At 39.2% G+C, this 24,423-nt stretch overlaps 1 protein-coding gene across 4 annotated transcripts in view; it reads left to right on the forward strand.

Annotated features, from left to right (window-relative positions):
• MOB2 (MOB kinase activator 2) overlaps positions 1–24,423 on the forward strand; it is a 169,872-nt gene that overhangs the window by 109,188 nt on the left and 36,261 nt on the right. Inside the window, exon 1 of one of the 4 annotated variants that reach the window (XM_045016392.1) lies at positions 12,964–13,170. The exons of 2 other annotated variants lie outside the window; for them this stretch is intronic. In XM_045016392.1, the coding sequence (XP_044872327.1) occupies positions 13,061–13,170 (110 nt within the window). In that variant the 5' untranslated portion in view covers positions 12,964–13,060. Of the gene's footprint in view, positions 1–12,963; positions 13,171–24,423 lie in introns of those variants that run through there. One more of the 4 variants, XM_045016396.1, reaches the window with a different exon arrangement.

The following is a 24,423-nucleotide window of genomic DNA, read 5'->3' on the forward strand; positions in this document are numbered from 1 at the left end:
TCCTGTCACATGAGGAAGAAACACTGGAGCAGGTCATGTTGATTGTCTTTAATGGAGATGAGCCAATAAATGAAGCACCAAAGAAGTGTTAACCTCAGTTTGCATTCGGGTATTAGTAATACAACACCTTGAAGGTGGAGGATTACATAAACAAGCTTTGATTTACCTATTAACAATTCACTAAACCTTTATTTGTTTTTCATCCTCCAGTCAGGGTTCTGCAGTTCTTGGAGAATATGGGGGGTGTTTGTGTTCAGAAGAGTGTGTTGGTGAGGCTTTCATTCCCATTATTTTTGTGGTTGAATGCATTTACCTTTTCAGTCCAGGGTTCATATCCTGTACTCACAATTAGGATGAATTTAGTATCTATTTTGTTTCAAGTGTAAGCTTATTTGCCTCACCATGCAGTCTGGTAATTCTGCACTATTGCAACCTTTCTGCCCAGGAAAAACTAAGTACTGGAATAGTTGGATTGTGTATAATGGATAATATCCACCTTGTACCTGGCCAACTAGTCTTAGTAATCCTGTTAGGAGCAACATGTTCATTGTCTCTTCCCCCAAATCTCCATCACCAAAAGATTAGAACAAAGTAGGGATGAGGCATTTGAACGTGTGTGACTAAGGGTATATCTTCACTGGAGAATTAACTTATCTACACTCAAAATACTCCTCACGTTAGTATAACTTGAGTGAGAGTAGCCCCTTTATACTTTTATGTGGCACTAAGACTTCGAGGTGCACATCCTCTGGTTCTTAATGCTATGGTAAGCTGAGCTGCTCTGAATTAATTCTTAGTGAATTATGGGAGAACTGGTTTGTCTTTTCTGGGCACCCAGGTGGAATTGTGGGAAGACATTGGTGTAGAGCGACACTAGCCTTTGTCCATACTACAGAGTGGTCACGTTAAGAGCTGATGAGTTTTGCTCTCTCAGGCTTTCGCGCATACTCCACCTTGGGCCAGCCAATTTGAGTTTAAACCACCACTGTAGTTCAGTTTGTGTGTGGCTGGAACTAGAGTTAGGGTAACACTTGAGTAATAATTCGACTTAGGCCTTGTCTTCACCACAAAGTTAAAACAAAACATCCGATTTTGTGTTTGTGGTCTCCATGTGTGTAGGTGTTCTGAGTGATTATACTACAGTGTCCATGGTAGCAAATTACCAGAGTTAATTTTTCTTCTCAAGAATATTTGATCAGATATAACAAAAACTTGTGTGGGATGGAGTCTTGGCCATTGTTACTGATTTGATTAGAGATGCAAAGATTTTTTTTTTCCTTAATAGAGAGACAAGTAACATTAGTATTCAGAGAAATTCTGTAGAATACTCAAGGGAAACAGTATAAGAGACAATTTTATGGTTGAAGCCCACTGACAGGAAGATTTACAAATAAACCAAGGAGCTATTTATCCTCTTGATTCACAGCACTTCCCCTCTCCTCCAGTATACTGGGAGGATTTCTGATTATAGCTATTACTTTACAGATTATTCTGTGAGCATCTAGTCTTAACTTTAAAGTGCAACAAGCACTATTTTAGATTAAAGCAGTGTGTGGGTTTAAAGCACAATAGTTATTCCAGAATAACTCTTCCTGTGGACACCAGAATGAGTGCCTTTTTCTGGTTTAGCTTTTAATCCATTTTGGATTCTGCTTATTCCGGAAAAGTGTGTCCACACAGGGCTGTATTCTGGAATAGCTATTCCAGTTGACTTCCCCTTACTCTGGGAGTTGATGTTACACAGTGATAAATTTATTTTGGTTAACGCAAAGTTTTTTTTACACTAGGGATTAGAGCTAGAACTGACTGATTTTAATGTGTTTTTAGCCTTCTGTTCCTGTTAATAAGAAACTGTAATCTCCTTCACCCTGCCTCAGAAAAGAGTTTTTTATAGAATATATTCATTCTCTGAATTTCTAAAAAGCACTTAAGTGGAAAACTGTTTTTAACCTTGGACTATGTTTTTGTACATTGTTGTTTAACAACATAAAGTTGGTTATATTTTTCCATCTGGGGTGGATGGGTGAGGAGTTGATGTATTTCTGTGTCCAGGTATCACCATGAGATTAAAGGTTGCTCCAATCTTCTGATCAATCATTGTTGCCGTTTCCCACCACAACTGAAGTCATTGGCTCCCACAGACTAGTTGGTCTTGTACTCAAAGTAAAATGTGCTGGTTTATGTAATCAAGTATGCGTACTTTGGTTGATTCAAGCATTGACTAGGATAAGTATGTAAATAAGATAATACTGGGCTATGCCTTTTCTGAACGATCTGGGGTATTTCAAGCTATTGGAGAGCTAACAGAAATGCTTGTAAAATTTGAATGTCACTCTCAGCACTTTACTACATTCTACTGGTGGTAACTGCTATTAATGCTCATAGAGTGTACACACATCAAAAGTACACCGTACCCCTCTCTGATGTCAAACATACAAGTGCCTATTTTGTGAAAGAATGCTAGTGGAAGCCCCTTTTTCTTCTGTCTCCCCTGCTAAACATATACTTCAAACTGATTTTTTTTTAGAAAATGAGACTTTAAGCAGGACCCTGAAAAAGACAGAACACTAATTTTTATGCGAGATTTCAAAAAGTCAACCCTGTTGAGAGACTTTAAAGAGACATGGGAGCCTGTGTGGCGAAAAAGTGAAGAGTGCATGATGCTACTTTATAAAAAGCAGTGAAGTTACAAATAATTCTTTCTTAACTAAGAGTGTCAAGTGGGGAAAAAATATAGTTTTGGACTAAGTATGTATGTGCATGTATGTATGTATTTTTATAATTTAGGAAAAAATTATAGCACACTAAGAATAATTATAAATATTTGTCTTTCATAGCAAGTGTCCTGGTCATGATGCAGTTCTCATCAGAATATACTGTAACTGTAAGGGGAAGGTTGCTATTTATACTCCAGAAGGGAGTGTATTTTCCAGAGTTTTTTGCATAATTTTTAGACCAAAATGTCAAGGAGACAAGGATTTTCTTCTTATGGATTGGGGCTAGTTGCCTCATGCACATAACCTGCCTTTGTAAGGTGCAGTAAGTAGATAGGAGACAAGTTACATATATTGCACCCCAAATATTGTTGGCATTATGTCTCTTCTGCACTAAAAGACAAACCTACAGAAAATACTTTAGCAAACTAGCCCTGATACTAATGCTAATAATTCTCACACATTGTGCATTTCATCTGATCACAAATTACTGTATACACCTTTAACAACCTTCCTATTATAATAGGTAGGTAATCCCTACTGTACAGATGTGTGCAGAAAAGGAGGCACAAATGGATGCTGAATTCTGACAGGAAGTCAGTGGCATTTAGTCACAGAGTTGGACTTGGAACATAGGAGTCCTGACTCTCTATCCATTGGAATATATTACCTCTCTTTTCCCCTGTCACCTGCTTATATATCCTGGCACCATTAACCTTTTCTGCAGAGCTTTCTCCTAGTAGTAAGGTGTTTTTCATCAGTCATTTAAAAAATAGGATTCTATTACAGCCTTCTCTTCTTCTAGAATCCTGTTGGGTATCACTGCCTCATTAATCTGTGTTTGTACAGTGCATAACACAATGGAGTATTGGTCGATGACGGGGGCTGCTAGGCACTGAAATAATAAAAATAGTAAATAATAATTGGTCTCTCTTGTTTTGAGGAATCTGAACCTCTTTTTTCAGCCCCTTTCTTTCACACAGTCTGTCCCCGGTTCAGATTGGCTGTTGTTCAAAAGCCTAGATGATATTGACATTGTTTCATGCTGGTTATAAGCATTGGTAACACTGTAGCATTTATACTGTGGTAGGACATTGGCATTCTGTTGTGCTAGACTCTGTACATACAGATACTAAAACAGTCCCTGGAGCCGATAGGTTGCAGCTTAAATAGACAAGACAGATTAGAGAAGGAAGTCGTCGTATTTTGCAGATGGGGGAGCTGAGGCCCAAAGACTAGGTTATTTGAAATTCATACATGAAGTCTTTGGTAAAGCCAAGAGTTTAACTCCAATCTAAGTCCCAGTTCAATAACTTAACCACAAGACTTTTTTTCTCTCTAGTAGAGCAGCCAATTTCAGTAAAGGCAAGTGAATTTTCTTACTATGTCACAGTGCTGGCTGCAAACAATCTGCTGCAGTACAAGGCTAGAAACTCTGAAAGTGGTGAATAGAACTTCACAAACTGTGAATTTCTTCTGTTATCCACTGCTTTTTATTCCTTTCTCTAGCCAATGAAGGCCCGTTTCAGAGCCCTAACAGCTAACAAGGAAAAAAAACGTAAATGTAGGCAAGTTACATGTGTGTGAATTGGAGATTGTAATCTGAACTAAAAGTCTGGACAAGACAGTGGTAGCAAACCAAGCAATGTCACCAAAACCAAACCCAACAACCAGAGCTCTTTAAAGAGGGAAACTCCCATCCACACCTGCACTTTGTTTACGAATTTCCCCTTTTTATCTCAATGAATCTGATTCTTAATCAGGACCGATCCCATATGCTTTCTGTGCATGGCCTGATGAGACTCATTCTTAAAAGCTTTCTTTATTTTAGTCTTCACTCAGTCTCTAAAGATATAGCCCATCTGTTGGGTTTTTTCATTTTTCATTTGTCTAGATCAAAGTTACAAGCTCTTAAAAACCAGGGTATATAACAGTGCATGCATGTGTCACTATAATAACATCTGTGTCACTGGCATGATTTTTAACAGAAGCATGGGAGGCACTTGCATCATAAATTCTTTTGAAGAGTTTACTGTTTTTTGGGGAAGTTACCCTTAGGCTAATATTACTTACACTAACGCTGAGACCAGGGAGGAAACTCGACAGTTTGAGAAAAATCCACTTATATAAGTTTTTTGAGTTGTTATTGTGTAAAGAAAGAAATAGTAGTTTATATCACTCAGTCTTTCAGATGCTCTTTGATAATAAAAGCCACTAAATTAAACTTTTGCATGAATTTAGTTCAATAAATATTAGGGTCATTGTCCTGTTTTTGAAGACATTTTTATTTACAAATTATGTAAATTTAAAAAAAATTAAGACAGCATGCATGGGATTCTGTTTTCTTCTAATTTGTTAATATACCAGACTGCTGTGGTCTAGATACATGTGCTCGATCAATGTCTGGAGAATGAAATACTGAGTACAGCATAAACCAGTCTTAAACTTGAGTACTCTGGATACTGGCCAGTCATTCTTTAATCTGAATCCACTGAACCATGTTTGAACATGTGAGTATTCAGTTCAAATTTTGTGTTCTCTGGAAAGTGTAGTACAATGAGTTGTATAGTCTCCAAGCATTTAAGATGTGAATTAAATGGATAATTGTGTTCAGTTAAGTGTACCAACACTGTCCTCTTTAACATCAAAGTGAAAACTAAATTCATTTTTGTAATTAAGATTTCAGAGACGTGAGAAGATGGAAAATGGGGGTGGGGATGTACGCACTAAAGTTTACAAGTGCAGAAAATAGAACATACTTATCAGGGAGCGAAGTTGCAATTGCTATGGGAGCCATGTCATTACTACTTTGAATGTACCACTCAACTATAACAAAGTGTACAGAGGTGGAGTTTTTGCCTTTTCTTGTAAATATACATAAATATTTTTCTATGTTTAAAATTTAACTTCCCCCTCCCTACCCTATCATTTAAAAATATATGTGTAAGTTGCCAAAAGTACTTCATAATCAATCAAAAAGATTTCAGCAATATGTCAGACTAGAGGGTGAACCCTCAAAGTAACCATCTTCAGCATTACTACTTGGGGTTGTATTTTTAACCAATCTTTTCTGACTTGCATTTAGCAGTAAGTAGGTCACTGGGATGAGGTACTTGATAAATTCTTTCTGCTATGTGTCTGCCTCTCTCTCATGCCATTACATGCACACTGTCCAAACAGGTTTTACCTTGGGGTTGTGAAGTGGTCTTTTCTCCCCTAAATAGGTCTTCTGCAATACAAACAACAGTAAAACAGCTCAAGACCCAGCTGCATCTGTGAACTATTTGGTCTCAGAAGCTCCTACAATTTTTGATCTTAACTAGACTGTTTATGGTATATTTACATTGTAGGAGCTAATGTGCACCTATCTCAGCACTGGATTAAGCTGGCACTGTTAGGTGTTTTGAAAATAGGTGAAGGTGCAGCATGTGTGTTCCAGGTGAAGCTAATCCTGTAATGAGCCTAATTGTGAGGATGCTAACAAGTCCTGGGCTTTGGATGAACCAAGTTCATTTTGTGCCTTCAGAGTTTTGTGGCCTTGCTTTTAACAAATGTAGTTGAGAAATTTTTTGTTATGTGCTCTGAGTTACACTGAATAGCTTCTACTGTTTAATCTCACATAATGTAAACTGTGTTTCCACATGTATTTAATATAGCATGTCTGGAGAGAATTCTCCTCAAGCATATTTCACAGTTACTTTTATGAAGCCTTGTTTTCTCTGTGCCCTCATCTAAGTGCAACATTATCAAATAAAATAATCTACAGTAATGCTGCCTGGAGCAGACTGAAATGGGGCTGGAGTTATAACACCAAGTAGGGGGAGAAACTCGTGCTTCTTGAATGGTGCTCTGTGTCTGGGAAAACTTCAAGCAGTCTCCACTTATTTCCTTCCACTCCTTTCCCACCCAGAGCATGGATAGTCTTGTCCAATGAGAACTGCTGACTCTGGGACCCTCCTTCTCTGTGCTGATTACACCTTGTAGCCCTCAGCCTAGAATTCCGTGACAGCTTGCATTTTGGCTTCATTTGCTATGCTATATTGACGTAAAACTGAAAACAGTAGTTGTGTTGTACACCTTACAGGGAGGTTATGTATATGTGTAGAAAGTAGTTCAGAATGTTAAACGACCCTGGAGAGAATTTCTTAGCCAAGTTTTAGAAGCTCAGCCTTTTTATATGAAGCTAGGGGTCTTGTGTGTTTGTGGGATGGAAGGAGAACAACAGGAGTCTTTCACTTTAGCTCTTTAATATTAAAATACATTATTGCACTAATCCTTCCTTGGACAGCTGCCCATCTGAGCTTCAGAATTAGGGCAAGAAAATAAAAGGAATAGTTAAATCTGAGATGAAACGCCCATCTGTGTTATGATCTCCAGAACCCCCCCCCCCAAAAAAAAAAACCAATGGTTAGGAATGACACAAACTGAGCACCCCATTTCTTACTGTCTGCCAGGAGCAACTCACCCATGCCCCACTGAGGCAGATAAGTTTTTTCAATAAGATTGCTTCCTCTGACTTCACTTCTTAGTATGTATGTTGCAGCCATGTGCTGGTGCTTTCAGAAGGATACATGTACCAGATCATCAGTGTACCTGTACTTTTTAGTAGAAACTAAATCTTGTTTGTGGATTTTTTTTTTCCTTGTTGAGGGAGAAAGAATGTGGATATCTTTTCTTGAAGGGGGGAGAGAATGTAGAGAAACGTAGGTTTTTTTTTTTAATCTTGTCTAAAGTGAATTGTGCCTTCCAACCAGGCACTGCTGTGCTGTCTGATTTGGCATTGGGCCATTGCAAGGTTTTCACTTGAATTTGTAGAATGTAGATAACTTACATTAACTCTGCATTGAAGACATACCCTGATTCAGAAGACTGGCCCTCCAACAGCATAGCAGTCCTTAACAACTCTTAGGCTTTTTTTCAATATTGATACAGGCAAGAGTGCCATCTGCTGAACCATTATCTATACTCAAACACCTCCATCTTTTTTAGTAGTGTCGCATCCAAATACAGATCTGACTTAACTCCATTTAGCTAGAGATCTGAAGTGATCTCAGCACAAGGTGGTATGGGTGCAGGCCTACATACTCTCTAGAAGTTTTCTGATCAACCTACTCATGATTTATTTTTGCTTAGTACATGCAGTAATGCTCACTTTCCTGGTTTTGGTACGGTCTAACTTTATTGAGCTGAACTCTCAATGACTGTCCTGCTTTTTGTGGGTCTTGCCCACAATTCAAACACTTTAAGAATTCCTGTTGGCATTTGAACAATATCTTGAAGACTTTTGCAGGTTCACATTAGTCTTCTTCTGATTTCTGCACTCCAATTTGCTGCTCTTGCCCCCAACAGAATAGATGTTTGTTTCTGGTGTTTCAGATTTAGTGAAGATATTATGTACCAATCTCTTCTCTCTGCCTGTTGCAGAGCAAAGCATAGCAACAGCTGAAGCTAAAGAAAGTGGTTGCGGCTCCAAATACTGACTCTTAATCATTGCCACCAGAGCTTTAAGAATACAGTAAAATACTGGTCAGTTTAGGTACCATGTCAACGTTTTGAAAGTATTTATCCAATTTGATGAATTTTCTGAAATTCTTGCATCAATTGATTTACAGGGCTTTTATCTCAGCACACTTTGTGGTCAAGAGGGCATGTTCCCATCCCAACGTTTCTGGGTTGGGGTTGAAAGTACATTTCTGACATCTTTCCTTCTTATACAATCCCCACCTCATCACTAAACTTTTTGTGCTTCCGGGTTGACTTCACTCTTAAGGCCTATGTTAGAGTTGTCATCTCTGAGGCACAGAAAAATGGGCCACTGGCTGTGGGCCCCATCCCACCCCTGCTGCTGGTGACTCCTGTCCCTGAGTGATGGGTCTATTTCCCCCACTTCAGTCCCAGCACCAAGAGGAGTTGTGGTGGCCCCGGCAGCCAGCAGGCAAGGGCCTGGGACGCTGCATGCATGCAGCGCAGGGCCTGGGCGCTGTCCAGGCTGTGACACTCCCAGGAGCCAAGACTGCTGCATGGGCAGCAAAACCAAACAGCGACATGCCACATCTCTGATGGGTAACAGGCAAGACAGCAGAAAAACTGGCCAGGCCAGTCAAAAACTGGCTAGGTGGCAACCTTAGCTCCTCTACACGGAGAGACAATGTGTTCTATGGGTGTGTGATTTTTAAAGCACCCCCATGTGCTGCACACTAACTGGCCCAAGTAGACCCTGCCAGCACCAACAAAAAGTTCTGGAGTGCACCTTAAAGTAGTACTATGTTAAAGTACACTAGGAAACTTTTTGGTCGTGCCAGCATGGTCTACACAGACCAGTTAATGGACAGCATGCTGGAGCACTTTGCAACTCAAACCCCATAGAGCGCACTGTAGCTCTGTGTGGACAAGCCCTCAGTTTCTATCAGGAGTTATGAGACTTTGGATTTGGACAAAACACCAAGTGCTTTTCCCCTACTGCTATTGTTGGGATGATAGCAGAATGAAGACTGAAATTACTTTCCAATGTAAATAAGACGTGGAGGTAAACTAAATGATGTAAACGTTCCTGCTGCTAATTCTTGAGTGGTCCCAGAGTGCTGGGGACACGTTCTGAGATAATTAGAAAGGTTACTTGGCAAGGTAATAGCACAAGCATATTAAAGTCAAACAAAAGGGGCAATTAGCTAGCTGAATTGAAATATTACATGGCAGGCAGGGACACACAATAGACTGCAATTTAATTTAAAACAGAACTTTACAATGTGACATTACAAGCCCTCATTTTTCATATAAATGCTGAGTTGCACTTTAATGGCCTCTATTTTTGTTTCTTACGTTATTCGCTTGTCTGAGTGGTTTTGACTTGCTCTTTTCCAAGCCTCTCGATACTACTATACTTCCCTGTGGTACCTGCTTTGTGCTGCTTTTATGGAACCCTGAAAGAGGCAAATAAATAGCTAATTGAGCAACAGTTGCTTATAAAATAGTTATAAACACACAAAGCGTTATTCATAAGATTGCTTAATATCACTCCTTGGCCTGATGGGTCAACATTCCCATCAGGGTGAGGTCTGAGTGTAGATGGTATCAACCATAAAGCTTTGTCTGGCAGTGGCTGGAGTTAGTATGGAAAGTGTGTCCTTAGTATACAGTATATGCATGTGTTTTGTGAATAGATGTCAGGGGGTGCTCTGCCTTTCCCACTGTCTTTGATTGGTACCTTTTCTTACCCTATGTCATCACTTAGAAGATTAACTTCTATGATTCTATGAATTTATCTTGTGTACTGGGAGCAATCTATGCTCAGATGTCTATGATTCTGTTACCATAACAAAGCATGGTGTCTGTAACTGGCCCACCCCTCTCACACGCCCACTGTGGGGATCTGACACTTTTTATTCTCTAATTTCAGTGCACCTTCCAAAAAAAGCCTCATTGTTATCCCTGTGTGGTAGGAAAGGGATATATAGGAACCACTTCTCCTACTACTGAAAAGCACGTATGTCGAAGGTGGAACTAAGCAGCTGTTAAACAATTGTGCAGAATTTTGAGATAATATATGAAGACTACGTATCCAGGAGGAACTTTCAGGATAATTTAAAGGGGAAGAATATAATTGCGTACAAAGTCTGACATTGGACCTTTAATGTACACCATTGTTGTAATTCAAGTGAATATCAGTATGAACATACATCATTATTTTCAATGATTATACCTTCAAATAAATATGCTGCATTTGAGTACTCCTTTTTGGATATGACTGTTTTCAGATAAATCTGTTCATTGAACTTATGGTCAAAGTCTCTTGTTCTAAAATTCTGAAAATCCAAAGTTACGACTTTCCATGGCACCAAATGGCCATGTTGCACATATGTTTTAAGTTACTAAATTTGACACCATACATAATAAAACATACCTGCTCAAAGTGGCTGAGTTGTGCTTTCTAAAAACCTTTACTTTCGTTTGCATGATTTTGGGGTATTTAAAATAAGAACTGAGACACAGCATCTTTAACTACAAGATGTTACTGGATTTTATGTAAGCATACAACTGGACAGTATAGTCAGCCCAAAGAAGGGATGCAGCTTGCCAAATAGAGAACTGATAGTTGGAGAAATAGAGGAAAAGAAGAGTGTTCTGGGGGAGGGGAGAATGTTTCACAAAAGAGAGCATTGAAAGTGCAAGTGTGGTACAGAGGTTAACCATCTGCAAATGGATCACTGATTACATATGTCAAGGGGAAACTATCATGGGTTTTCAAATTGTTCAAGTCTCACTTTCTTGTTTGACATCCTTCTCAAGAGGTGTATCACAAAAGTTCCTAAATTCAGTCCTCTATGTGAGGATGTTGAGGCCTTCTATCTGATAGTGTGAATCTTTCAGCTTACTAATGAGGCATGGAGAGGCCAGCTTTCTTGTTAAAATCATAAAGGTGTTATAGCGTTTCATATTTACCTTCATTTGATCTATGAAATCTTCTTTAACTTGGAAACAACAAGATTTTTCCTTAATATTTTGTCTTAGTGCATTGTAAAAATGTTTAAATGCTTATTGTTTTACAACTGATTTAAAAGGGCTAAATGTCTTTGTGAATTTTAGTTGGTGAATAAAGTGTGTGGGTTTCCCTTGCTACTGTGTGTTCCTTCTGTGGGTATTCTGCCTCACTCTAGTAGCATGATTGACTTAATATAACAAGTTTCCATTATTTAGGGGGGTGGGGGGGGGAGGTTGGGCAGTACCAGAGTATTCCAAGAGAGAGGATGATCTTGTGGTTAAGGCACAGGACTAGAAGTTGGAGAGAGTTGTTTTCTTTCCAGCCCTTCCACAGACTTCCTGTGTGACACTGGAGAAGTCACTTATCCTCTGTCTCAGCTGGATCACTTGGAGGTATTTTTATCCTTGTTCTTCCTACTGTCATATTCCTCTGCTTAATGAGGATATTGAGGCTAAAGTTAATGGATTACAAATCCTTTGGATAGAAGGTACTACATAAATGCAAAACAGTATTCTCCCTGGGCTTTTTGACTGAGCCACGGGGAGAATACTGGTAGAATTAGATGTCCATAGTCTTCTGATACACATCAATGGCTTGTGTAGTCACAGCACAGCGCTAGGAAAACTCAGCTCCACGAAGGGTGTAGCTGCCAGTGCTGGGTGCACAGTCTACACTGCCATGTTACAGCGCTGAAACTTGCAGCGCTCAGGGGGGTGTTTTTTCACACCCCTGAGCGAGAAAGTTGCACTGCTGTAAAATTGCAGTGTAAACAAGCCCTAAAGAGCAACACGCTACTTGCTGATAATGAAGATTAATTATTCCCACTTCTAGGAGGGCTTTCAGCCGGGTTACTTCATTAGACTCTGCACAAGCTGCAAGCAATAGCATGCTTGCTCACTGTCTTGAACAGCCATGATCCTATAATGCCCACTTGGTCTTGTTTACTATTTGCTGCCTATAAATTTGCAAATTGTTACTTCTGCTGAGTTTGAACTTCATCTTGACTCTATCTGGAAGTATCTTTTAGGGATTTCACTATCAGGCCTTAGGTTATTACATAATTGTGTCTTTGCTGTGGATACTCTTAGGATGCCCCCAACCCCTTCACATCTATCTTAGCTCCCTCCTTCTCCACTTAAAAATACCTAAAAGTTTTACTTTGTAGATGATGTTTTGTTACATTGTGTTTGGAACAATTTCTCTTCTCTTTATGTAGAATTTCTCCCTCTGCCTGGGTTTTTCTGCTTGTGGTATTAATTTATTATGAAATTATTGTGCAGTGTCTTGCAGAGCGTGGTGGAAGACTTCCTAAGCTGATATTGTTAGAAATGGGTTTTGCTGTGTACCCGAATGCACCCTTGTCTATCTAGCCTTTTGCACTGGGAATAAGAGTGATAAAATGTGAAGTTAGGTGTAAAAGTGCTGCTTCCTTTCCTCTACAGGGATTAGTTAATGAAATATGTCTCCCAGCACAGTACTGCAAAGAGCTTGGCTGAAAGAGGCTTGCTTATCCCTCACACTACTACTCTTGTCTTGCTGCACGGCTGGCGCCGGTTTGAAAAGGCCAATTCAGATGCTCCCTTATTGGCCCTGGCTCCTCAGACTTGGCTCTAGCTCAGAATGTTTTTTTTTTTAAAGGAGCAGCTGTTTGTCTTTTCCAGCTGAGTTTTTTTTTCTTCCCCTCTTTCTCTTGCTGCTTGCTTATTGGCTCAGGAAAAGAGGGAGGGAGGACTGGGTGAAGTAAGCTGTGTACACTCTGTGAATGTGGTTGGACTCGTTTTTACAGGGAGAGTGAAGAGTGGAGGTGAGGCTGTACTGGCCATTCCCCTCAGCTTTTCCCTCCCGTCCCTCATTTTCTCTTTGTACCATGGTTGGGGATCATTGTAACCTCTCTGGAGACAGACCCGTACTCTCTCAGAATCCCAAAACTGGATTAAGCTGCAAAATGGTTCTACAGGCGGTGGGTAAAGTGCTAAGGTAACAATCAGGTTGTCGTCATTTTAGAAATTAAGGGAGAGGTACAGGGCAGGGAGTTGGCATGCACAGCAAAATGGGGAAACCTTTTAGTTTGGAGCAGACTTTATTTTATTTCATTTGATTTCGTAAGCACAAGTAAGTGTGTAGTGAGGGGAAACTCTGTAAAGACAATGTTGTAAAGTGGAGATACATTGTGAGAGGGGGACTTGAACAATGTTGTGAGGTAGACAACTGGCAAAGTAACCTCTGGTCTTGTCCAACATTTTTAAGGAATGGGGAATTAAAAGCTGTGTTGATTTGTCTCTAAAACTTAATTGGTAGCCATATAAATGTGGAATTTCTATCAAAAACTTTTTGAATTTATACCAGTGTTTAAAACTGTCAAATGTAATACTCTAGTGAAATAGTTTGAAGGCATCTGAGAGGGCAGAGTTTCAAGGGGATGGTTGGTGAATGGCTACTTGTTTTCTTCATTAGTAGTGTTACTTGAGTAAGTAGTTTGACCAAGAATCTACATAATGCACGTGGCTTTTTTGTCTGTACATTGGTAAAGAATATGCTTTAAAAAAATTAGTTCATGTATTCTAAACATACTGTTATGGGTCTGATTGTATGTGTATATGTAAATATCAAGACCAAAAGGAAAACTTTTGGCAAGTATAGTACCTTGCTCGGGGAGAGTTCTGATCTGTTCTGGGTTGAGAGGAAAATTTCATCACAAATATTAGAAGAAACAGGCTTGATGTTGGGGAAAATGTAGCTTTTTATTTCTGTTAACATGAGCTCAAATATTTTTTTAAACTGTGAAGAATTAGTGCACAAGCCCAAAGAGGGGCTTTGTTGAATGCACATAACTTTATTTGGCAAGCCTCTGCTTGCGGCTGTTTCCTCTTATTGATGGCAAATTGTTAAAAATGTTTGTCAACAGAAACATTATCCTATGTCTGCCTTCCTTGATTTATGGGTCCTCTGACACCACAATCTGCACTGTGAAGATGTTCATTAAACTTGAACTTTGTGACAACTAAGTAAAGACAAGAAAAACTGGACTAGGATCTGACTTTCATTTCTGCTAGAGAACTTGACTGTGCTTAAGTTAGAGGGGATGCTTTTTTTAAAATTTATAATTTTAAATAATAGCTGTCTTCCCCTTTCCCCTTTTGCTTGCTCTGTCATTCCCCTTTTCATGCTTTTGTCTCTCCTTTATACTTTCTAAGGGGTAGAGTTTTTGAGGAGTGGTAAGTTCCTTTCCCAGCTCTTCAACTAGTTTAGTGTTTCAGAACTGTTTCAGGTTCCGTTCTTTGTTTGCAAGCTTTTTTTTTAGGTTCTGTAATTCAGTGTGGTGGTATGCAGTAAGTCCTATCTTAAAACACTTTGGCCAGTAGCTGGCTATTCATGTTGTGAACTTTTTTGAAGTTTTAGTAGCTGTTCTATTGGCAGCACTCCCAGATGTAGATACATTGGTGCCTCTGAAAGAAAGAATTGCCAAAGCCTTTGTTCAGGGTCTGTTATAGTTGGTCTTAAATATAGGTAACTTCCCATGACTTACAAGTGAAACGTGTATATTTGAGAGCTGAATAATTTTGACAAGTCACAATGAACTTTAAGTCTTACTGATATTTTTTTCCTATTTTGAGAGTGTGTATATTACATTTCTATACAATTTATTTTTGGTAACCACAGTGTAATTTCTTCTGCATGTCTCATTTTCTAAAGCATATACCATAACTCTAGCATGAAAGAAGGGAAAAGCTGCCATAGTATGTGTAATGTTTTAGGCCTAGATGATGAAGAAATGAAGTGGATTTTATTTTGCCTAGGCAACTATTGGACAGGTGTTTGTGGATAACATGGATAAATTACTATATTTTGTGTCATAATACCCAAGTACTTTCTTTTCTCCTACATTTGAATACTTCCCATGAACTGATGGTTCTTGTGTGTTGCTGTCCTTTTTTGCATTTGCCTGTTTGTCCTGGACCACCAACTTCTGCATCCAAAAAGGAAAAAAAATGTGAAGTCACCTCACTGTCCCTGCCAGACAGCAGCCTAGCTCAGCCTGTTTAGACTCTGGCCTGGGACTCAGATCTGGGTTCGTTTCCTGGATCTGCTGCATACTCCACATGTGACCTTGTGTGAGTCACTTAATCTCGCTCTGCCGCAGTCTGTGAAATGGAATAATACTTCCCTACCTCATAAGAATGTTGACGATAGATTCATCACCCTATAAAGGGCTCAGATACTAGGATGATATGATTGGTGATAGTAAGAACATAGGTCTGAGATTGGTCTAAGGCAGGGAAAGTTAATAGGTGGGCCACGGGTCAAATCTGGATTGCCAGATGCTTTTGAATGGACTGTGGAAATTTTTTTACTTATTATTATCATTACTGTCATAATGATAATAATAAAAATATGGTATAAAAATATGCTCTGGAGTTTGGACCTTGACTATAACTTGACCAAGAAATTTGGACCTTGAAAAAAAAATCGACTGCCTCTTGTCTAAGGAGTGAGGTGTGCAAGTTTGTTGCAAAAATAGTCTGCTAGCACTTCATAGCATCATGTGAGGCCAGTGATGCTGTTGATGAAAGTGGAAGGGACATAGGCCTGGTTATAGGAAAAATTTCTTCCTGACAATTGGTGTCATTCGATTGGTACTTGTCCGATTGCAGGCGTAGGACATAAGAATGGCCCTGTTGGGTCAGACCAAAGGTCCGTCTAGCCTTGTATTCTGTCTTCCGACAATGGCCAGTGCCAGAGGGAATGAACAGAACAGGTAATCATCAAGTTATGCATCCCCTGTCACCCATTCCCAGCTTCTGGCAAACAGAGGCTAGGGACATCATCCTTGTCCATGAACTTATCTAATTCATTTTTGAACCCTCTTATAGTCTAGTCTAGGACAAAATATATTCAGCACAGTTATAAATGTGGCTTTCTTAAACCATGCCAAACTCTGTTTGTGGTGCTCTACACTGAAGTTGAAGTGGTGTGAACTTCTGAATGACACCCATTGTCAGTGATCAGTAACTTTTCCTGTGTAGATCAGGCCTTGAAACTACTTGTGGAGAACATCAAAGGGACTGCTATTAGCAGGATGAAGAAAGGCTTGGTGGATTTTTATGTGTGCCAGTGCTGAGTATGTAAACAGTCTGCTGACCTTTAAGGTTTTGTCTACACTGGCAAAATTAGAATCCTAAATTCCACACTGGTTCAGCTCCATTGTTGGAAGTTTTGATGTGGACGTGGCTCAGCAGTGACAAAAAACAGTGGTAAAAATGCCACTGTCTAAACAGACTCCACCATTTCTACCTCTGATGGAGCTGCACAGGCTGAGAATTACAAGTGACAGTTTTTCTGGTGCAGATGCATTACACATTAATTACAAAACAATATGTTGTTTTACTTAAATGTAATGTTTTACACTTTAACTTTTTCTTCGTACTGCAACGCCCTCCACCTTTGTTTTTATCTTCTGTTAGGTGGTAATGTAGGGTTAATTCCTCCTTGTTGTCAAGTAATGTCTACAAACCATAGGGGAGAGATGAGTGGAGAAAGATTGTGTAAATTTTAAAAATAGTACAATAAAGAGAGATTTTTTGAGAGAGAGGGAAAAGAGGGAGAATATATAGAGAAGGTGTTGGATAACAAAGTAGGGAAAGAGAGAATGGGATGTCAAATAGTTGAATAGAGGAAAAAGAAGAAACAACTGATAACTTAAGAAAATATGAACCATAATTCTTTATAGGAAAGGAAAGAAAAGGGGAAAACCAAGTGAAGCCAAGAAGGCAAAGTAGGGGCAACAAAAGCAGCAGATGTATTGTCTGTCTACTTGCAATTTTTTTAAATGAAACCTACTCTTGTGTTTAAATATTCCTTTAAATTATAGGAGGCTTGCCTTTGGAGAGCTGTGCACAGTGCCTCTTTTTCATCCTGTGCATACTTACAGCCTGCAAAATTTACCCAAAAATTACTAGCCCCCGTACAAAGCCTGCTAATTTTTGCTGAAGATATAACAAATTAAAAATACCATTAGAACAGTGATAAACTCATCTCAGCATAGCTGACCTGAAGTTACACACGTCTCTTAGCATGGAGTTCAATAGGATTTCCAGGCAACAGATAAAAAACTCTGATATATATAAATGTCATTTTGAAATATGTTAATTTTAAATGTTTTCCCCAAACATAGATGAACTCTGGACAGTTATTTTTATCCAATTATTGAAAGAAAATTAGAGATACAGTTCCATTTAGCACAAGATGGAGATGTTGGGGGGGGGAGAAGGGGGAAGCAAAAATAATTATGCAGAAACATTGTAAGCACACTGAACTCCGTTTACCCATATCATATCATATTCTTCAAATATTGGTAAAGCTCCATGCACAAGAAAGCAGGAGGTTAGTATAGACTGTTCATCAAAGCCTTCTTTTTTTTTTAGTCGCCTTGAATAATTAAAAGGTAATAGAGGAAGTAATACTAATCTATCTAGCCCACCTTTCTTTATTCTGTTCCCATTAGTAATTGACCTGGGCCATCTGAACTCTTAATCCTTGCTCTGAGCTTTGTTTTATTACTTTTAAGAGACAGTTTTCTCTCTGTGTAAATATTTTCATCATGTGAATAGACACCCAAATGTGATTCAGAACCTGAGTTAGCAGTGGGAGTGGTCTGTGGTATGTCTGCTTTTCCTCTGACAGCTTAGATCTTGTGCAGACAATATTCAGAGATGACTGACTTCATTTATCATGTAGCATCTCTGCCCATGCCTTTGCTTTTCCTTTTAAGTCTCTGCTGAAATCTAGTCATCCTGGATAGTTGCCTTGTGTCACAGATATGTTATGATGTAAATTGGGTCTTTCCTGAATTAAGTAATCTAACGGCCCCTGTTATTGTACATAATATGCATGGTCCTTTACATCCACCTACATATTTCATCTCTTGGAGAGTCTATAAAAATAAGCTACTTTAGACTCTTCTTTCTGGCTAGCGTCCCCCCCCCCTTTTTTTTTTCCTTGTGGTAAGTTATGTAAGGCAATTTGCAAACAAAAGAATATAAATGTGTGTCTGGTCTCTATCAAGCTACCATAACTTGCCTTGATGTTTGATAAATGAATAAATTTTTTTTCCAAAGACTGATTTGTCTTGGCGTCGGAGTCTCATAGTTGTGCAGTATACTTTGTATGTTATGCACCAAAAAATATTTAGGAATTCAGAAACAAAGCTCCCACTCCTTTAGCCTTCTCTCCTCCAAATGGTACTGGGGAGGTTAAAAAGGAAACACAAAGGCATAGTCCTAACATTGTACTCAGTTTTTTGTTAGTATGCATACTGGACTCTTCTATTGTGCTTTCTTTTTGTCATTGAATGCCTCCCCCCCCCCCCAACCTTTTCATGTTGCTCAGTTAGTTTTCAGGTAAGTGCTGGGGGAAGCAAAGTGGTATATCTATTGGCCTTTTAACCAGGTTAACAAACTCTCTATTTAAAAGCTATCCCAACTGGTTTTTAATGAGGTTTGAAGTGTGCAGTGGAGATAGCCCAAACAGTGTCTTAAAAAAATGTTGTTGTTTTTTCTAGCCTAGGTTAAAATACTATTTTAACAGTTTGGCCCAGACTACAATGTTAACTGTATTAGCTATAAATGTGTTTAAATAGTGTTCCCTAACATGCTTAAATGTAGATTGGGGGCCATTTAGAACTGTCTAGATTATTTTTGTCTTGTTCTTTTTCTAACTTCCATTGTGCTAAAATAGTTTAAAGGAGAAAAACGTGACATGTCTACAGTTGGAGTTCAGTGTCTTACCTTTTAAAGTGAAACATAATTGCTTTTTAATCAAAATCACTATAGGCTTCCTCATTTCATCATTGCAAAGAGATAGGAAGGAAGTGACCTGGGACTGAATCCTCTCTGACATTAGAGATTAGGCAAGATTTATTTTATTTGCCATTGCATGATAAGGAAGAAGTATATAGGGGACTCTGTGGGTGGCTCTTTTCCTAATTTGATGTGTGAATCAAGTGCTAGCAAAAATGAGCTATTTCTGACCATTCCAGGAGACTGAAGTCTTCCACTTATGCGCAGAATGGATACAGTCTAGGCAGCAGCAGTGCAGGCTTCCCCATACTGCTGATGGGGAGACCACTACTTGAGGGGAAAGGGTAGCTAGTTCTCTAGATGGACTCAGAACATAAGAATGGCCATACTGGGTCAGACCAAAGGTCATTCTAGCCCAGTATCCTGTCTTTCAACAGTAGCCAATTGCCAGGTGCCCCAGAGGGAATGAACAGAACAGGTAATCATCAAGTGATCCACCCCCTGTTGCTCATTCCCAGCTTCTGGCAAACAGAGTCTAGGAACACCATCCCTGCCCATCCTAATAGCCATTGATGGACCTATCCATGGATTTATCTAGTTCTTTTTTTAACCCTGTTATAGTCTTGTTCTTCACAACAAACTCTGGCAAAGAGTTCCACAGGTTGACTGTGTGTTGTGTGAAAAAATGCTTCCTTTGTCACCTGCTGTCTATTTCATTGGGTGAGCCCTAGTTCTTGTGTTATGAGAAGGAGTAAATGACACTTCCTTAATTACTTTCTCCACACCAGTCATTATTTTATAGACCTCTATCATATCTCTTCCCTCCCCCCCACCACCACCATTTGTCTCTTTTCCAAGCTGGAAAGTCCCAGTCTTATTAATCTCTCCTCATATGGCAGCCATTCCATACTCCTAATCATTTTTGTTGCCCTTTTCTGATTTCCAATACATCTTTTTTGAGATGGGGCGACCACATCTGTACTCAATATTCAAGATGTGGGTGTACCATGGATTTATATAGAGGCAATATATTTTCTGTCTTATTATCTATCCCTTTCTTAATGATTCCCTACATTCTGCTCATTTTTTTGACTGCCGCTGCACATTGAGCGGATGCTTTCAGAGAACTATCCACAATGACTCCCAAGATCTCTCTTGAGTGGTAACAGCTAATTTAGACCCCATCATTTAATATGTATAGTTGGGGTTCTGTTTTCCAATATGCATTACTTTGCATTTATCAGTCCTTACTTTCTTTGCTCTTGTGGCCAACAAAATTGCTTTTAGTACTGGTAATAAGAGTGGGTTTTTCGATGGTAGTTTTTCTGCTTGGAACTGGACTGCTACTAGCCGTCAGATGCTGGGTTTTTTTTCCTGTCAAAGAATGCTAGTAAGTTTATCTACCTGTTGGGCTGGATTTGAAGTGGTGATCTAGAGAGAGGCTCTACATCCTGTTACCAGCCCACTGAGCCATGCAGTCCTCCATTTCACTTGAATAAGTGGAAGGATATTCCAACTGTAGTTGCTGTAGAAATGTCATGACCCGCATGTATTTACAGAAGTGCTTATGTTTGTGTACCATCTTGTGGAGTTAGCTTAATGGAGTGGAGTCAGTGTTTCTTCATAGGCACTTACAGTGTTGTGCAGGTATTTTGGTTACATATTGTGTGTCCTGCAAAGTGGTAGCCAGAGGGGGTAGAACCACTAAATTTTTTTTGCTTGTGTATTGAAATAACCCGTACTGTATTTTCCCCCTACTAGTTGTGTGTGTGTTTAAAAAAAAACCCCACAAAAAACCTTTTTTTTTTTTTTAAACCTTTCTTTCCCCAGCTCTGGTGATAGAGATATTGATCTTTTTCTAAAGATCAATCCTAGAGGCATTTTGGGACTCTCTGGGCCTAGTCTTTGGGAATAATAAACAGTTCATTGTAATCTTAAACCCTGAAACTGTTCTGCTATCCTCTGTCTCTTTACTCCTTGCTGTGTGTCTGTGTCATAGGAGTTGCTTTACATTTTAATTACTGGTTAATTCTGCCTAGACCGTGTTCTCTGCTCCTGTGCATACAAGTGGTGAACATGCAGCATGAACCTTTTTGAGAATTCCCTGGAAATCTTTGATTTCCCCTTTTATCTCCCATATTTTTAATAACCCATCCTTTTACTGCATATGTGCTTTCCTTTGATGGGGGAGAATGCCTTTATCTCAGAGATTTTAAATATGTATCCAGCATTCTGTGTGAACTGAAAGTCCATCTGTGCCATGTTTTCTCATTCTGTGTAAACACTCCCAAACCCCTTAACCAAAAGAGTATATAGGCCACAAAAGTAGTACTGTTTTTTTTCTTGCCAGAGCAGTTTCTCTTGTTTAACTAACATTTTATAACGCTGCTCCTCCAGGGCCAGCTGATGTTTGGAAATATCTTACTAAAACTGAGCTCTTATTGGTTGACACTCTGTCTTTGAGAGAGATAGGGCAGGATTTACCTGCCCACCAGTCAAACATCGGTTTGCACTAATGTAGCAAAGTCACGGAAAATAATTAGCAGGTCAGAAATTATTCTGTTGAATAACTAGGAGAAACAACTTTCTAGTCATGTTTGTATCCCCTACATTATCAGGCAGATCAGAACTTCAGACTTCTGTATCCTAAGGTATAGAAAATGAGCCTTTACTTTAATATGTCTTTACTATGGTGCTATATCATTTTATTTAATATAAGTGTATCTCACCCCAATATCTGTTTTAATAGTTGAACAGAAATCTAGTTGGCTTTGTTAAAGTACTTCAGTTTGCTCTGGCTCTTATTTTAGTAAACAAAATTTAAATTTATATTTAGTCTGTTGATGACTTCAGAGTATCTGCATTCTGGTTCCGCCACTTTTGGGCTACTAGTTCCAGTGCAGGTTTTGCTGCTGCATTACTTACATCTTGGAAACGTAGATTTAAGTTTGGAGTCATCTGAAAACAATATTGCAACATCGAGTTGATCTGAAACACCTGTCTGAGGCCCATCAATATAAATGAGAGTTGGGTGTTCTTACTACTGACCAAAGTTAACAAAAAATGCACATTTCTGAGCAAAATAATCTGCATCATGAACAGGGAGAATGAATAGTTGTACATTTCTCACAAAGTAGCTGATGCAATGAATAAGCAGACTTGGCTTTCTTCTCTGAAGGCAGAAATTCAAATACCACTCAGATCAAATTTGAAGAAGGGTTTTGGTGGCTCCATCCACTTTCTAGTGGTCACTTATCCATATCACTAATCAGCCTGATTCAGTCTGTGCTCAAGAGTATCTAAAACTAACATAACAGTGTATACTTCGGGTCAGAACTGGCATTTATTGGCAATGCTGAGGTGAGGAAGCTTGCAATAGACGGAACTATACAGTGAAGGACCAATAATGAAAACCCATTTCTCAGTTTTAAGTGTGGAGTTATCACCTATGTTTTTCTTCCTTTATCTTTCTGTAGAACTGCTACTGTTATTTAGTGGCACAGACCTTATAAGGTCTGGAAACCAACATTAACATATGATTGATTTTTTATTTTTAATCAGAGCCGTAAGGTCGTTTGTCTTAGTTGTGTGCCTTTTAATATAATCATGTTGTTGACATTTGATTAAATGAGTGAACTTTAACCTTGTAAAGCTACCTCAACGAGCTTATTGAAATTAAAGGTCTTCTTTAATTGCTAACAATTTGGTAAATATCTATAAAATTCTATTAATTACTATTCTTTTCAGTCTCCCCTAGTTTTTAACTTTACAGAATATTCTGGGGGTCATGTCTAATTGGGATTGTAAATCCCTACTCTCTCTCAAACCAGTTAACACTCACCAGTTCATGTATGTGACAGAATCTGCGGGGTACAACCTGGAACTGTGGGACCACTGTGCCTCCTTAACTCTCCATCCTGGGTCGTGTCAAAGTTAGACTCAGGACTCACAGTTTGTCAGACCACTCTGTTTTATTAGCACAGCGCTTCTGCTAATAACACCCAGATAATGTGAGCCCCATGCAAGACACAAACTATCTTATTTATACAGATAAAAGGATGAGAACTTAACAAGATAACAAAGGGAGCAGAATCAGATTAAGTTTACCTGGGTTAGGCATGCATATTTTATTCCCTTACTAACTACTACCCATCTTCTGTTAATGTTTTGCCATTAGCACCATTGTTTATGCCTAATGTTTCTTTTCCTGGCACCTGTATTTCAACATTTCTTATTTCTGCTTAAAGGTACATACAACATTTCTTTAATCCATTCTTATTTTTACAATATAATTTATTCTACTTTCACAATCCCTCCTTTTGGTCAAGCTTACGCCATGACCAAAATTTTACTGGGTTTTACATATTAACCGTTTTTTTATCTCTTTGTTCATTAGCAATATTTAAAATTATTGTATTAGCACTCTGTTCTGGGGCAGTTACCTGAGTAGCATGCCTTACACAATTTTGGGTACAACAGGAGACTAACTGAAAACATACAAAAATTATTAGGATTTCAAACAGGATAGTTAGGGCTTCCTGAAACAACCAGTTTCCTATACCACAGAATACTTAGCCACTTCCATAAAGAACTTGGCTTTTTATGGGGAATATATGCGATTTGTTCTAAGTGGCTAGCGTGATCTATTACCTTATTGGTATCGTCAGGTATAAACACACAACATTAAAAAAAAAAAAAAAACAATGAGAGCACAGGTCCCTCCTTTGGCCGCCAGCACTATGTACAATGCCTGACGTTTTTGGAGGGCCACCTGTCGGACCGCCCCTGTTTCTTTGGCCAGGGCTCTTAAAACTTTCTCCAGTTTTATTTGCCATTATTTTAACTACTTCTTTTAACCTCAGGAGCCTTTTTGCCCAGTGTATTACTCCCCCAAGTGGGTTAAAGGAACTGCCAATAGTCTCTTCCCAGGTGTCATTACTGTTCCATATTGTATTAAACGGACGAGGTCCTCCAGTGAGGTCTGGGGAATTGAGTGGGATAGCCAGGACAGGAACATCAGTTTGACAGTGGGCTGGGATGTGGCTGCAGACCCAGCATTTAGAAATATTAAGGGTCTGAGCTATCCACACTTGCTGCTGGATAAAAGAATTGTCATTGTGGACTCCCCCGACCTTCAGACACCAACAGCCGAGGAACAGGCACCACATGTTGGAGGCAGGGCCCTTCTGGTTCTGACAACCTCAACTGAGGGAACTGTAGTCACAGTTTTATGTCCACCAGGCAGCAGGCGCTAGGCTCACTACTGCTTTTTCTTGGGCCTTGCTTTAGGTAGTCGTCTGCTTCTGGCAACCCTTACGAGAACGTAGATTGTAAGGTATTGCAGGCTGTTCCTCTACGTCATCTTCTGGAGTCAAAATTGACTCTGCGTGGTCCTGAGGTGATGATTGGTTCGCTGGGGTGGTGCATTCTTACA

The sequence above is a fragment of the Mauremys mutica genome, chromosome 4 (genome assembly GCF_020497125.1).
Source record: "Mauremys mutica isolate MM-2020 ecotype Southern chromosome 4, ASM2049712v1, whole genome shotgun sequence".
NCBI lineage: Eukaryota > Metazoa > Chordata > Testudines > Geoemydidae > Mauremys > Mauremys mutica.